This window comes from Rattus norvegicus, chromosome 19 (assembly GCF_036323735.1).
Source record: "Rattus norvegicus strain BN/NHsdMcwi chromosome 19, GRCr8, whole genome shotgun sequence".
In the NCBI taxonomy this organism is placed as follows: domain Eukaryota; kingdom Metazoa; phylum Chordata; class Mammalia; order Rodentia; family Muridae; genus Rattus; species Rattus norvegicus.
The window spans coordinates 47,306,627-47,319,168 of record NC_086037.1 but is presented as its reverse complement, the minus strand read 5'-3'; the positions used below and the strand labels follow the sequence as shown (position 1 = coordinate 47,319,168).

Below are 12,542 nucleotides of genomic sequence, written 5' to 3'. Positions count from 1 at the left end.
GTATTAATGTACATGATATCAGGAAATTCACATTCGGCTGTACCCATCCCACTATTCAACCTTGAGGCAGTTCTCAGAGATGGCCTTTACCCTCTTCTTTACCGAGTGTGATCTCCAGTTCCGCCTCTCTGGGTTTTGTGAGACTACTTAAAGGTAAGAGAGTACACAGTGATCAATTTAAGGAGCTTTTATTTCGTTTTGCAGTAGTGAGTCTGGTACGCTGAGATCCAGAAGGTCTGGAGCATCGCACACACCAGACCCGAGCAGGATCTGAAACTCTCTGCGGCATACTCCAGGAGGCAGGAGAGAGGGTGGAAACCTTTGGTTGCAGCACGCCAAAATACCCTATCCAAGAGAAGGCCCTCACAACCTAGTGCTCCCAGAACGTAGTGGGCCGCGATGCGCTCCCCAGCGTGACGTCATCACAACGCACCGCCGCAGGATGCGTGCGCAGCTCCGTCCGCCGCCGGGAAGGCGGGGCTTCCCGCTCTGTGCACCGCACTCCTTTTCGCGTCCTGTTGCTGCGACGGGTCTAGGGAAGCGAGGTGTGGAGACTCTTTCCGGACGAGGGCGTCCTTTTTCGTGGGCTTCTGAGCAGAGACTCAGCCATGCCGAACTCGAGGCCCAGGTCCCGCCGGAGCGCCGGGGGTGGCGCAGGTACGGCCGGCCGGGACCGGCTGGTGGCACAGTCCTTGCAGAGCGCTGAGCACTGTCTGGGCGACCAGGACTTCGGGACTGCCTACGCCCATTACCTTCTGGTGCTCAGCTTGGCGCCAGAACTCAAAGAGGACGTGAAGGTGAGGCCTTCCTTCTCAGTACTCAATACTGCGATCTGAGCAGCGACCGCAGGGTGTGTGGTTTGCGTGTGTGCGTGTGAGTGTGTGAGAGACAGACAGACTCAGAGACTCTTCAAGCATCTAATTCTTATGGGAGTCATTCCATACTGGGCTCCCTACAACCTACAGCCCATCGCAATACAGCCAGGTTTTAGTAATAAAAGTCAAAAGTTGTCACACGTCTGTTTCAAAATTTCTACTTCACTTAAAATTCCAAAGGCCCTTTAAATGCGAATGAGACTAGGTAGTTCTTTTTCTCGTCCAGTATCTAATTTAAATTAGCCCTGCCTTGTAGGGATTATCCTATGTAGAAGGAATGCTGTGTATTCTCAGGTTGGATAAAGTGTGCAGTATTAAGGGACTCCTAATATTTGTTGATCCAACAGTTAACCTGTTGAACTGCTGTATTTTTTACATTAGAATCTCAATTTCAAAAAGTAACTTAATTACACATTCAATTTTAAGCTGTGGACAGTCTTGCTTTGTTTAGTCCAGAATTTCTCAATCTGACGCTGTTGACATTTTGCACCAGACAGTCCTGCAGCTTCCTTGTTTCACAGCACGGTCTGCCCTCTGACCAGTAGATGTCAGTAGCATTAGGTTTTTGGAATTCATAGAAATTTCAGGACCTGTTGGTTTATTTCGAAATATGATAGTATGCTGAGTAGTTTGTTTGTCTGTGTAGACAGAAGTAGAATTTCGTGTCTGGTTGCTCACAAGGGACTCAAGTGCATATTTTACATTTCAAAGCAACCTGGACTCCAGGTCCTCCCAGCATCCCTTAGTCTCTACCTGGCATATCCTGTGCCCAACCCTGAACTTTCCAGCCCAGAAATTGGGCTGCCCCTCCCCAAAGAGGGCTCTTCCCGATATAATCCAGATACTTTGGTCTCCTTCCCCCTTCTTCTCCTCTCTCTGCTCCTGCTCCCTTTCTCTCTTTCCTTTTCCCACCATCCTCATTTCAACTTCCCTGGCCTCCTTCCTTGGAGCCAGTGAACTTGCCCACCCGAGAGCAGCTTCCCAATAAACCTACATTTGATTAATCTAATCTGGTTTGAATCAGCACATTTCACTGGGAGAGAAATTACCATAGTGGACCAACACAATTCTAGCCGCTGCTTCTGAGAACAAACAAGATAAACAGTGTGTGTTAAAAATACATATAAAGTTTGACTGTGAGTGTAGAGTGCTTATGTTGGTAAAATTGTTATCCAGGGGAATACATAAGCTGTACCTGCCTTAACTCCTAAAATTCCAACAACCAACAGGTCTCTGGAGGAAGTAATGAGCACGTTGGGCTTACGTACAGAGGGCAGATGAGGGGTTATTTACTGGAGGATGCGTGCCCCTACTTCAAAAGGCTGCACTAGGAAGTCGTTACTGAGCAGGGATGATAGCTTTATAGTCAAGAGTAGAAGGGGTAACTGGGACAATTGGTGCTGGTTAGCTGGAGCAAAGAAATTTGCGATGATTAAGAAGAGACTAGTGAAGTGGAAATTTGTGGTTTCTTTGGGGACTCCGTTATGTCATGGGATATTTTGCTGAAGCAGACAGAGGAGATGTTTTGCTGAAGCAGACATGTGAAAAGACACATGATGATTAGAAAGAATATAAATATAACCACACAGACAGTGTGACAAAGTGACGAAAACTCTTGCTTTGATTCGCCGTGCTCTGTGTAGCTTGTCATGACTTCATAAAGAGTATCCCACCAAAGAACTTCTCGTGATATTCTGGTGGCTTCTTGTTGTTTCGGTGGACTCCTGCTGATTGGCAGAGCCTCACGGTTTCTTCTGGATCGAACTGTTACTGCTTGTTCGTGTTTGGTGTTTGTCAAGTGGACTGGACTGCAGACAACGGAAATTGGAATCTCCTCAAAGAACCGCTGTTTCCTATTATCCTCCCTTTTCCCCTACCTCTGGTGGTTGGTGAGCTAGAAACGAGGTTGAAGCGTTAAAGAACCCACATTTAAGTAGGTTTTGAAAAATCTAAGCCTATAGCAGCATCACTGAGGTAAAGTCTTCTGCAAGCTGTTTTCTGAGATCACAAAGAAGCTGTGTTCCAGAGATAGCCAAGGTTGTACCTCGTACAGTAGCTGGACTTGGTAATATATAAGAATCACCTAGGTTGTACTGGTTTTAAAGATATGAAGGGGTCAGGGAAAGCAGCTGAGGCTGGGCATTGTGAGAGGCCAGGGGAAGGCCATTGGTGAAGGTGCAGCCTCAGCTGCAGCTGATGGCCCAGGATCGTGCAAAGAAGTTGAGGCTTGGCACCATGAAGAGAGCCTATGAGAGGCTATTGGTGAAGCCTAGTTGTGGCAGAAGACCCCAGTGTATTGGAGTTGCCAGTACCGTGGATGACCACCAAGAACAGCAGCAGTAGGAGTGTATCCACCAGAACCTAGAGTTCTACAGATGTCAAAGCTGGAGAAGTGATCCAAACCCTTTGGAGGAGTCACTCCACACATGTGTAAGTCTCAGACATTGGAACAAGAAGGTGTGAAATTGAAATTGCCTTGGAGACCCCAAGATGATGCCAGAGCCATGGATACCTGCTGAGGGAAGCTGCTAACAGGGAGTGGAACCACCCAAAAGAAAAAAAAAATTTGTTGCAGTCAATGAAGCAGAAAGGAGTTTGAGATCTGAAGAATGCTTTTATATCAGACATGGAGATGCAGAGTTTGCAGTTTGCCCAGCTGGTTTTCTGTCTTGTTTTGATCCAGCATTTCCTCACTATTTGGAATGGTAATGTATATCCTGTGATATTGGAAGTGTGTGATCTGCTTTTTGATTTTATGGGTGATTACAGTTAAGAGACTATGTGAATCTCAGAAGATACTTTGAACTTTGGCCTTTTAAAGATTGTTGAGACTGTGGTAGACTATGGGGACTTTTGAAGTTGTTCTAAATGTATTTTGCATTATGCTATGGCTAGGTATGGTTTCCATAGACTCGCGTTTGAACAAGCCTATGCAGGCCAGGGAGTGGTATGTGGTGGTTTGAATATGCTTGGCCCAGGGAAGTAGCAGTGTTAGGAGGTGTGGCCTTGGAGGAAGGGAGTCAATGTGGGGTGGGTTTTGAGGTCCTGTGCTCAAGCTCTGGCCAGTGTGGAAGAGGCCCTCTTCCTGTCTGCCTATGGAAGAGAGTCCCCTTCTGGCTCCCTTCAGATCAAGATGTAGAACTCTTGGCTCCTCTAGCACCATGCCTGCCTGGATGCTGCCCTGCTGCACACTGTGATGACAGTGGACTAAACCTCTGAACTTGTAAGGCAGCCCCAATTAAATGTTTGCCTTTATAAGAGTGACTTTAGTCACGGTGTCTCTTCACAGCAATGAAACCATGACTAAGATAAACTGTATTAAAGGGCCCCAGCATTAGGAAGGTTGAGAACCACTGCTTTAGACTATCCCTGAGGCCATGCAGTTAGGACAGTGTTGCATATAGCAGGTGGTGTGGAGCAGCAGAATCCTCAGGTGAGGTTCTCATGACCTTGCCTGCCTTTCTGAAAGGTATTTAAATAGTTAACAAGTCCATCTGCTGTGATCTTTAAACACCCCTCTTAAGATGTCAGTGGTTTGGCTGGGAGGAAAGGCCAGTAGAACAGCTTTCTATAGAGTAGCCCTGAGTGTAAAGCTCCGGCTTCCACTCACAGCACAGAAAAAAAAATGTGTAAAACTAGAGTGTATGGCTGGAGAAGTAGCTCAGTTAGACTTGTGCCTAACATGTACAAGGTCTAAACCTAGTGTAGCAGTATATACTTGTAATCCCAGCACCTGGGAGGTAGAGCCAACAGGGTCAGAAATTCAAGGTTATCCTCAGCTACATATAGGGATTGTATAAGTCTCTATCCTAATTATTTATTAAAACAAACAAACAAACTGGTAATGGCCAGCATTTAGTATGGCTTAGAAACTGACTTGGTTTTACATGAAACAAAGTTCATATTTCTTTGTAAAGGCCTCATTTGCAGAAATTTGCTCTCCTGATACTCTCTTTGCTACCTATTATCCACACTTCAGTTGCATTAAACTACTTTAACTTTTGTTTTTTTTTTTTTTTTTCCGGAGCTGGGGACCGAACCCAGGGCCTTGCGCTTGCTAGGCAAGCGCTCTACCACTGAGCTAAATCCCCAACCCCTAACTTTTGTTTTAAAAACATTTTTTATTCACTTTATATCCTAATCACTCCTCCTCCCAGCCCTCCCTCCCACAGTCTTCCTCCTCCCCCCTCCTCTCTGAGAAAATGGAGGCTCCCCCTGGATATCTCTACTTCCTGGCACATCCAGTGTCTGCAGAGCTAGGTACTTCTCCCACTGAGGCCAGACAAGACAGTCGAGTTAGGGGCACGGGTTCCACAGACAGGCAACAGTTTCAGGGAGAGCCCCTGTTTCAGTTGTTCAGGACCCACATGAAGACCCAACTGCATATCTGCTACATGTGTGCAGGGAGGCCTAGGTCCAGTCCATGTTTGCTCTTTGGTTGGTGGTTCAGTCTTTGAGAGCCCCAAGGGTCCAGGTTAGTTGACTCTGTTGGTCTTCTTGTGGGATTCCTATCCCCGTTGGGGCCCTCAATCCTTCCCCTAACTCTTCCATAAGAGTTCCCAAGCTCCATCCAGTGTTTGGCTGTGGGTTTCAGCATCTGCTGGATGGAGCCTCTAAGAGGACAGCTCCTGTCTGCAAGTATAGCAGAGTATTAGCAGTGTCAGGGATTGGTAATTGCCCATAGGATGTGTTTCTAGTTGGGCTGCTTATTGTTTGGCCATTCCATAGTATGTATGAGTATTGCCTAAATCTATGATGTGTATATGTATATATGTATGTATGTGTGTATGTATTATGTATGTATCTATGTGTGTGTGTATGTATATATATACATATATACACATACACACACACACACACACACATATATATATATATATATATATAATGTGTCATTGTGTACAGGTATCTTGGAGATCAGAAGAGGGGACTGGATTCCTTGGAACTGGAAATATAACCATTTGTGAGCTGTTAAGAGCAGCAGTGCTCGTAACTGCTGAACCATCTCAGTAGCACCTTAGCTGTGTTTTTTTTTTTTGTTTGTTTGTTTTGTTTTGTTTTTTATTTGCTTATTTTTATTGTTACCAGGGACCCAACCCAGGGCCTTAAATATCCTAGGGAAGTCTTCAACTACTGAGCAATATCCCTAGTTCCCAATACTAATCATTACAACTCTTGAACCAGTCATGTAATATCTAGATATCTAGACAATGGATCTCCTTCATCGTCCTTGTCTTTCTAGCAGACTGTTATAATTCAGTTTCAGGTATTAACTCTTACGTGTAAAGTTTGTTGACTCGAAAACTGGAATGTGTAAGTCTGCCTTCTTTCCAAAGTGCAGTATCATGGAAAACAGCTGGAGGAAGATGAGACCAGAGCCAGGTTGACAGTGAGAAGGCATTTGCTGCACACCGCCAAGTGACTGTCAGGGTCAGGTTGGGCTGTAACAGTATGGATTGTCAGTAAGTGGCAAATTTAAAGATGGTGACAAAACATGGGACGCAGCACACGTCTACTCACTTCAGGTAGGGATCCCATGACAGTCTCAAATATGGATACCACCAAAGACCAGGTAGGTCTTTGAGTTTTATTGGGTTACTTACAGGAACAAAAATGACTTAAAGACAGCTATATGGTCAAAGGCCACTACAGCCTGGGTGGCAGCTCACAAGAGCTGAGAGTTTGGAGCATAGTGCACAGTCTGCAGGCAGCTCAACAGGTTGGAGAGGGTCCTTTCCAAGTGATTCAGTTGGTCTAAACTTCTTTCAGGCAGCTATCCTGATGTCCTATCTTCCTTGCAGGTTTGCTTGTCTAAGTGACTTCTGTAGCCTTTATTGTTTATTCTTGGAAGGGAGGGGCCTAGTGAATGTTACAGGTTTCAGGGGTTTCCTGAAGCTACCTTAATTTGTTTACCTTCTGTTTTAAGGAGTATCCGTGTAGGACATTCTGAGAGGAAACTGTTACATAATAGGGTAGCTATAAATAGTGACTTTGTGGTTCGAGATTGAATGATACCTTTGCATCTCCTTAGGGAATGTTTGAACTTTTAAAGATCTTTAAATTTTTGCCTACAGAATTCTGTGAGGATAGGAGCAAAATTGATGTTCATCTTTGAGTTTCAGTCCTGGTTCTTTGCACATTGATGGATGAGATGAGTGCATGACAGTGGAGATAGGCAGAGTCTGAGGACCAGAAAACAAGGTCTTAATAAGATGATGTGTACCAGGTGCATCATTAGCACATGGACGATAGTGCATTGGAGATGAGCAAGGGGGCCGAGGACACACTCCTGACACGGCTGCTGCAAAGAAACAAAGGCAGGAGAGAGGCAGTGAGGAATAGATGTGCGTAGAAAGATCGTGCTGCCCAATTCTATGTATTACTACCTTTTGGTATGGCTTATATCGGTGTCTTAGTCCCTGTTCCATCACTGTGAAGAATTACATGACCGAGGCAGCTCTTAGAACAGGAAATCATTTAATTGAAGGGTTGCTTACAGTTTCAGAGGGTTTAGTCCATTCTCATCATGGCAGATCAAGAGCTACGTCTTGATCTACAGGAAGGCAGGGAGGAGAGGGGGTAGTGTGAGAGACTATCAAACTCTGGGCCTAACTTGGACTTTTGAAAAGTCTCAAAGCCCACCCCCAGCTACATATTCCCTCCAACAAGGCCTCATCTGGTTCTTCTAATCTTTTAGTTTATGCCATTCCTTGGTGACTAAGCAAGCCTGTGGGGGCCATTCTTACTCAGACCATGTTTGGTGAACAATACTTACTAAAAGTTAGCAGTTGGAGGCCATCATGCATTTCGACCACAGTTCCACTTGCTGGAGTCTTCAGCTAGAGTTGTGTATTTCTCATTCTCGATTACTGATTTGTCCTTTTTTCTTGTTTATAAAGGAAACTTTCCAGTATACACTTTTCAAGTGGGCTGAAGAGCTTCATGCACTGAATCGAATACAAGACTTACTTGGTTGCTACGAGCAGGCCTTAGAGCTGTTTCCTGATGATGAAGTGATTTGCAACAGTATGGGAGAGCATCTGTTCAGGTTTGTCATGACTTCACTATTAAAGGATTGTTCTTTAGCAGCCAAAGCAAAGATAAAGCATGCGTTAACTTACTTTGTTAGGTTTTTTTTTTAAAGATTTATCTATTTATTATATGTGAGGACACTGTAGCTGTCTTCAGACACACCAGAGGAGGGCATCAGATCCCATTACAGATGGTTGTAAGCCACAGTGTAGTTGCTGGGATTTGAACTCAGGACCTCAGGAAGAGCAGTCTGTGCTATTAACCTTTGAGCCATCTCTCCAGGCCCACTGTGTTTGGTTTTGAGTAGAGTGCTACCACCAGCTCAGTCCAGTCTGGAACTCGTGGGCTTATGTCATGTTTTAGCCACAGACTGCATATATACCACTATGTTTGTTTGTAGACTCAATAATTTGAATAGGGAAATGTAAGTAATTAACTATAACAGGATTGGAGCAATGATGAGTGATTAGCTAGTAATAAGGGAGCTGAAAAGAATATAGGAAGAGTAAATATGTAATAAATAGTAAAAAGAGCAATTCTAAAATTGGTTTATTCTGTGTGTGCACATGTGGGTATATGTGTATGGATATGTGTGAACATTTGTGACAGTGGAGTTTCAGCATCTGCTGGATGGAGCCTCTAAGAGGACCTGTGCCATCATGAGCATGTGGATGTCAGAGGACAACTTCTGGGAGTTCTCTCCTTCCATCAAGTAGGTCTTGGGAATTGAACTAAGGTTTTCACGCTCAGTGGCAAGAACCCTTACTTGCTGAGCTGTCTTGTCAGCCCACAGCAAATTTAGAATATATTTTATGAGTCACTTCCCTAGCACTGAGGAAGTATTTAAGGAAGAGTTTTTCTCACTGGCTTCAGATCCAGTCCTTGTTTGAAAAGGCACAACAGTGGTTCACAGGATGCCTTGACAGAAACCTGGTGAATCTGTTCTTTGGACCATACTAGAATTTTTCCTTTTGGGGTTTCAGAGAAAGCCTAGTGGGGAAGTATAAATTTGGAGCATACCGTTAATGAGCTCTCCACTAGACTGGAGTTCTAGGCAAACTGCCCATTATTGGCCACACTGCTGGTGTCTCCCATGCACACAGGGAGTGTGGTACTGGGTAAGCCCTGAGTGTCATGGAACTAGAAAGCAAAACTCTTCTCCTGCAGTGTCTCCGCACCTTGCAGTGATTGGTGGGAAATGTAAATGGCCAGATAAGTTTTTCACACGGGAGACAAAATGAGTAAGTTTGTCAGTAACTGGCTGTCTTAGTTTGACTGGGAAACAAAACTAGCAAAGGGGAAAGGGGACACTGGCCAAATCACCAGGAACCCAAGAGCAGTCCCCTCAGGGCCTCTCCAAGTCACAGTGGGGCTCCTGCCTCAGCAGGGAGGTGCAGACTTGCAGTCTGGGAAGCTCCTTTGATGCCTACTACACAGGGTTTTATGGTGGTTGTGTACTCAGGCACCGCCCCCTCCGCGTGGTGCATACCCAAGTTCTAGACTCCAGAGTAGAAGCCATTTCCAGCATAATCACATGACTCATATCAACATGGAGGCTCGTTGAATTGTTTGTCAGTTAGTCAGAGGCCAGCCTTGTAAGTAGGCCTCTGAACACACACCAGTCTGCCCTGCCGTGTGAGCTCTTCATTTCCAAGCAACCCCAGGAACTACAGTGAAAGCTGAGCACTGCTTTTGAATTAGAACACTTTAAAGTAATGGGGAAAGAGCCTGCTTCTGCCAGATTTCACTTGTGAGGGATCTAATAAGTGGCCATCATTTCATATGTCCCTTCTTGTGATGCTCTTCTGCAATATATCTAAAGTCTATTAGCTGTTAGTAATCGACCTTGTAGTTTTATTTCTTCCTCGCAAGGGCCTCTTACTTGACTTAGAGGACTGTGCAGGGCCAGGGCTCTGGGGACAGGTGTATATGCCGCCTCTAGAGTTCTAGGAATTAATTAAAGTCAATTAATGAGCAGTACTTGGGTTCATCATGGGGAAGCTTTTTACATCAATACCATGCATTTTCTGCTATGAGTACCCAGCATATAAACAAGATATTTCTACCTTCAGGGCAATAAAGAATAACATGTACTGACCTTAAATGCTTTAATTTGGGGCTGGGGATTTAGCTCAGTGGTAGAGCGCTTACCTAGCAAACGCAAGGCCCTGGGTTCGGTCCCCAGCTCCGAAAAAAAACAAAAAACAAAAAACAAAATGCTTTAATTTTAGACTAAATTGTGAATGTCTACAATGTAATATAGCACTGTTCTGTTAGTTGGTCCCATTTGTCTTACCCATGCCCAGGATGAATAGTCTAAGTTTCTCTAGCATGGATGCTGGCCAAAGGTACGTAATAGTTGTGAACAGTGCAGTCTGCCTACGATGAACTATTGCAAACTGTGACAGGGAGAACTTCATGACGGTTTGGAAAAGCACCGTTCAGATGACTTGGTGGTATTCACCTTTGTCTTTTACTCTTTATCTGCTTGTATTCAGTTCAGTACAAGTTCATTCATCCTTAGTGCCCACTCCCACTGCTAGGACATCTGAGATGCATAGGTAGAAACTCAGAAGAGAAGTCAGGAGAGGGCCGTCCTCACAGAAAGTTGGTTTTGCAGAGGAGGTAGAGAGACTGCTCTGGGAGTCTCAGGCTGGGTTAGTGCAGGGACAGAGGCACTGTAGCTGGTCACAGAGAGTTAATGTCCTCTGTCTTTTCCCCCCTCTAGAATGGGCTTTCGAGATGAGGCAGCTGGGTATTTTCATAAAGCAGTGAAGCTAAACCCTGATTTCAACGATGCAAAGGAGAACTTCTATCGTGTGGCAAACTGGTTGGTAGAGCGCTGGCACTTCATCATGCTTAATGACACCAAGAGAAATGAGATTTATAACGCGGCAATCCAGAAGGCAGTGCGGTTGGGCTCCAAAACAGTGCTGGACATTGGCGCCGGCACTGGGATACTGAGGTCTGTTGTAGTTATGATTTCCTACTATATTTACATTAGTATATAAAAATAGCAGTTGTTTCTCACAGTATTTTAGGGTTATTGATACATCTTTTAGTATTGTACTTTTTAACTATGATTTTACTTATCAAAAGTTCAAGTAAACTAAGAAATGCTCAGGATTATTGAAAATCTGAATAATGAGATGAAGATATTTTTATATTAAAATTGAGGAAATCCTATTAAGCACCTCATTGCCAGTCATATTCTAAATGTGTGCGCGCTGATCCGGGCATGGTGACACACGTCTTTAATCCCAGCACTGGAGAAGCAGAGGCAGGAGCATCTCTGAGTTTGAGGCCAGTTTGGTCTACATAATGAGTTCTAGGACAGCCAGTGCTATGTAGAGAGACCTGTCTCAAAAGCCAAAGGCAAAACAAAACAAAGTGGATGTCATTATTATTGAACGATTTGTTTTTTAACAAGCATACTAGTTCATCATCATCATCATCACCACCACCACCACCACCACCACCACCACCACCACCATCATTATTATTTTGAGACAGAGTTTCTCTGAGTAGCCCTGTGTAGAGCAGGCTGGTCTGGAGCTCACAGAGATCCATCTGCCTCTCAAGTGCTGGGATTAAAGGTGTGCACCAACATGCTTGATCTTATTTTAATTACTCTGTGTGTGTGTGTGTGTGTGTGTGTGTGTGCGCGCGCGCGTGCCTGCGTGAGCACACATGTGCACATGCACATGGGAGTCTGTGTACCATAGTGTGCACATGGAAGTCAGAGGTTAACTTTTCAGTCTTTTTGCCTTCTGCAGAGTTTCAGGGATTGAACTTGGGTTGCCAGACTCGTGTGCAAATGCTTTTACCTGTTAGCCATCTTGCTAGTCCTCATTTTTTTAAATGCAGAACAAATAATGGTTACATTAAAGAATGGAAGGAAGATCCCATGTTTGAAGCATCATAATTTTATTAAGGTTGGAAAAAGATACAATGAACTTTTCTTCTTTTGTAGCATGTTTGCCAAAAAAGCTGGTGCACACTCAGTATACGCCTGTGAGTTATCCAAGACCATGTATGAGCTCGCTTGTGACGTCGTGGCTGCAAACAAGATGGAGGATGGGATCAGGCTCCTGCACATGAAGTCACTTGATCTAGAAATACCAAAGCACATTCCTGAAAGGTGTGTTTACAGTGCACTCAAAACACGACGATATGTCTCCAGCTTCTTACATTAGCAAAGGTGCTAACAGTCCACTGTAGGCCATGTCAATATGCAGCTGAGGGCTGGCACAGGTTAGGTCAAGGCCCACGATTGGACAATAAGAAGTAAGGCAGGGACAGAGTTTATGTAAGGCAGGAGAGAAGAGGAAAGAGGGGAAGAACCAAAATGGAGAGAAGGATCACCCAGATCTCGGTGGCCCTAAATGGCCATAGGCAATTATGAATATTTCATTTTCTTTTTAAATTTATTTTATGTATATGAGTACACTGTTGCTGTCTTCAGACACACCAGAAGAGGGCATCAGATCCCAGTACAGATGGTTGTGAGCCACCATGTAGTTCCTGGGATTTGAACTCAGGACCTTGGGAAGAGCAATCAGTGCTCTTAACCACTGAGCCATCTCTCCAGCCCTATGAATATTTCTTCTGGGATGGATTTGTATAGGTCAATTT

General features: G+C 44.6%; 1 protein-coding gene across 5 annotated transcripts in view; it reads left to right on the top strand.

The window, feature by feature from the left end:
• The first annotated feature begins 449 nt into the window (after positions 1 to 449).
• Positions 450 to 12,542, top strand: part of Prmt9 (protein arginine methyltransferase 9) — a 60,746-nt gene continuing 48,653 nt past the window's right edge. The window contains exons 1-4 of one of the 5 annotated variants that reach the window (XM_063277899.1): positions 450 to 797; positions 7,775 to 7,923; positions 10,636 to 10,872; positions 11,881 to 12,048. In XM_063277899.1, coding sequence (XP_063133969.1) covers positions 609 to 797; positions 7,775 to 7,923; positions 10,636 to 10,872; positions 11,881 to 12,048 — 743 coding nt within the window. In that variant the 5' untranslated portion in view covers positions 450 to 608. Of the gene's footprint in view, positions 798 to 7,774; positions 7,924 to 7,964; positions 8,620 to 10,635; positions 10,873 to 11,880; positions 12,049 to 12,542 lie in introns of those variants that run through there. The other 4 variants (XM_006255424.5, NM_001191599.1, XM_063277897.1 and 1 more) reach the window with 4 other exon arrangements.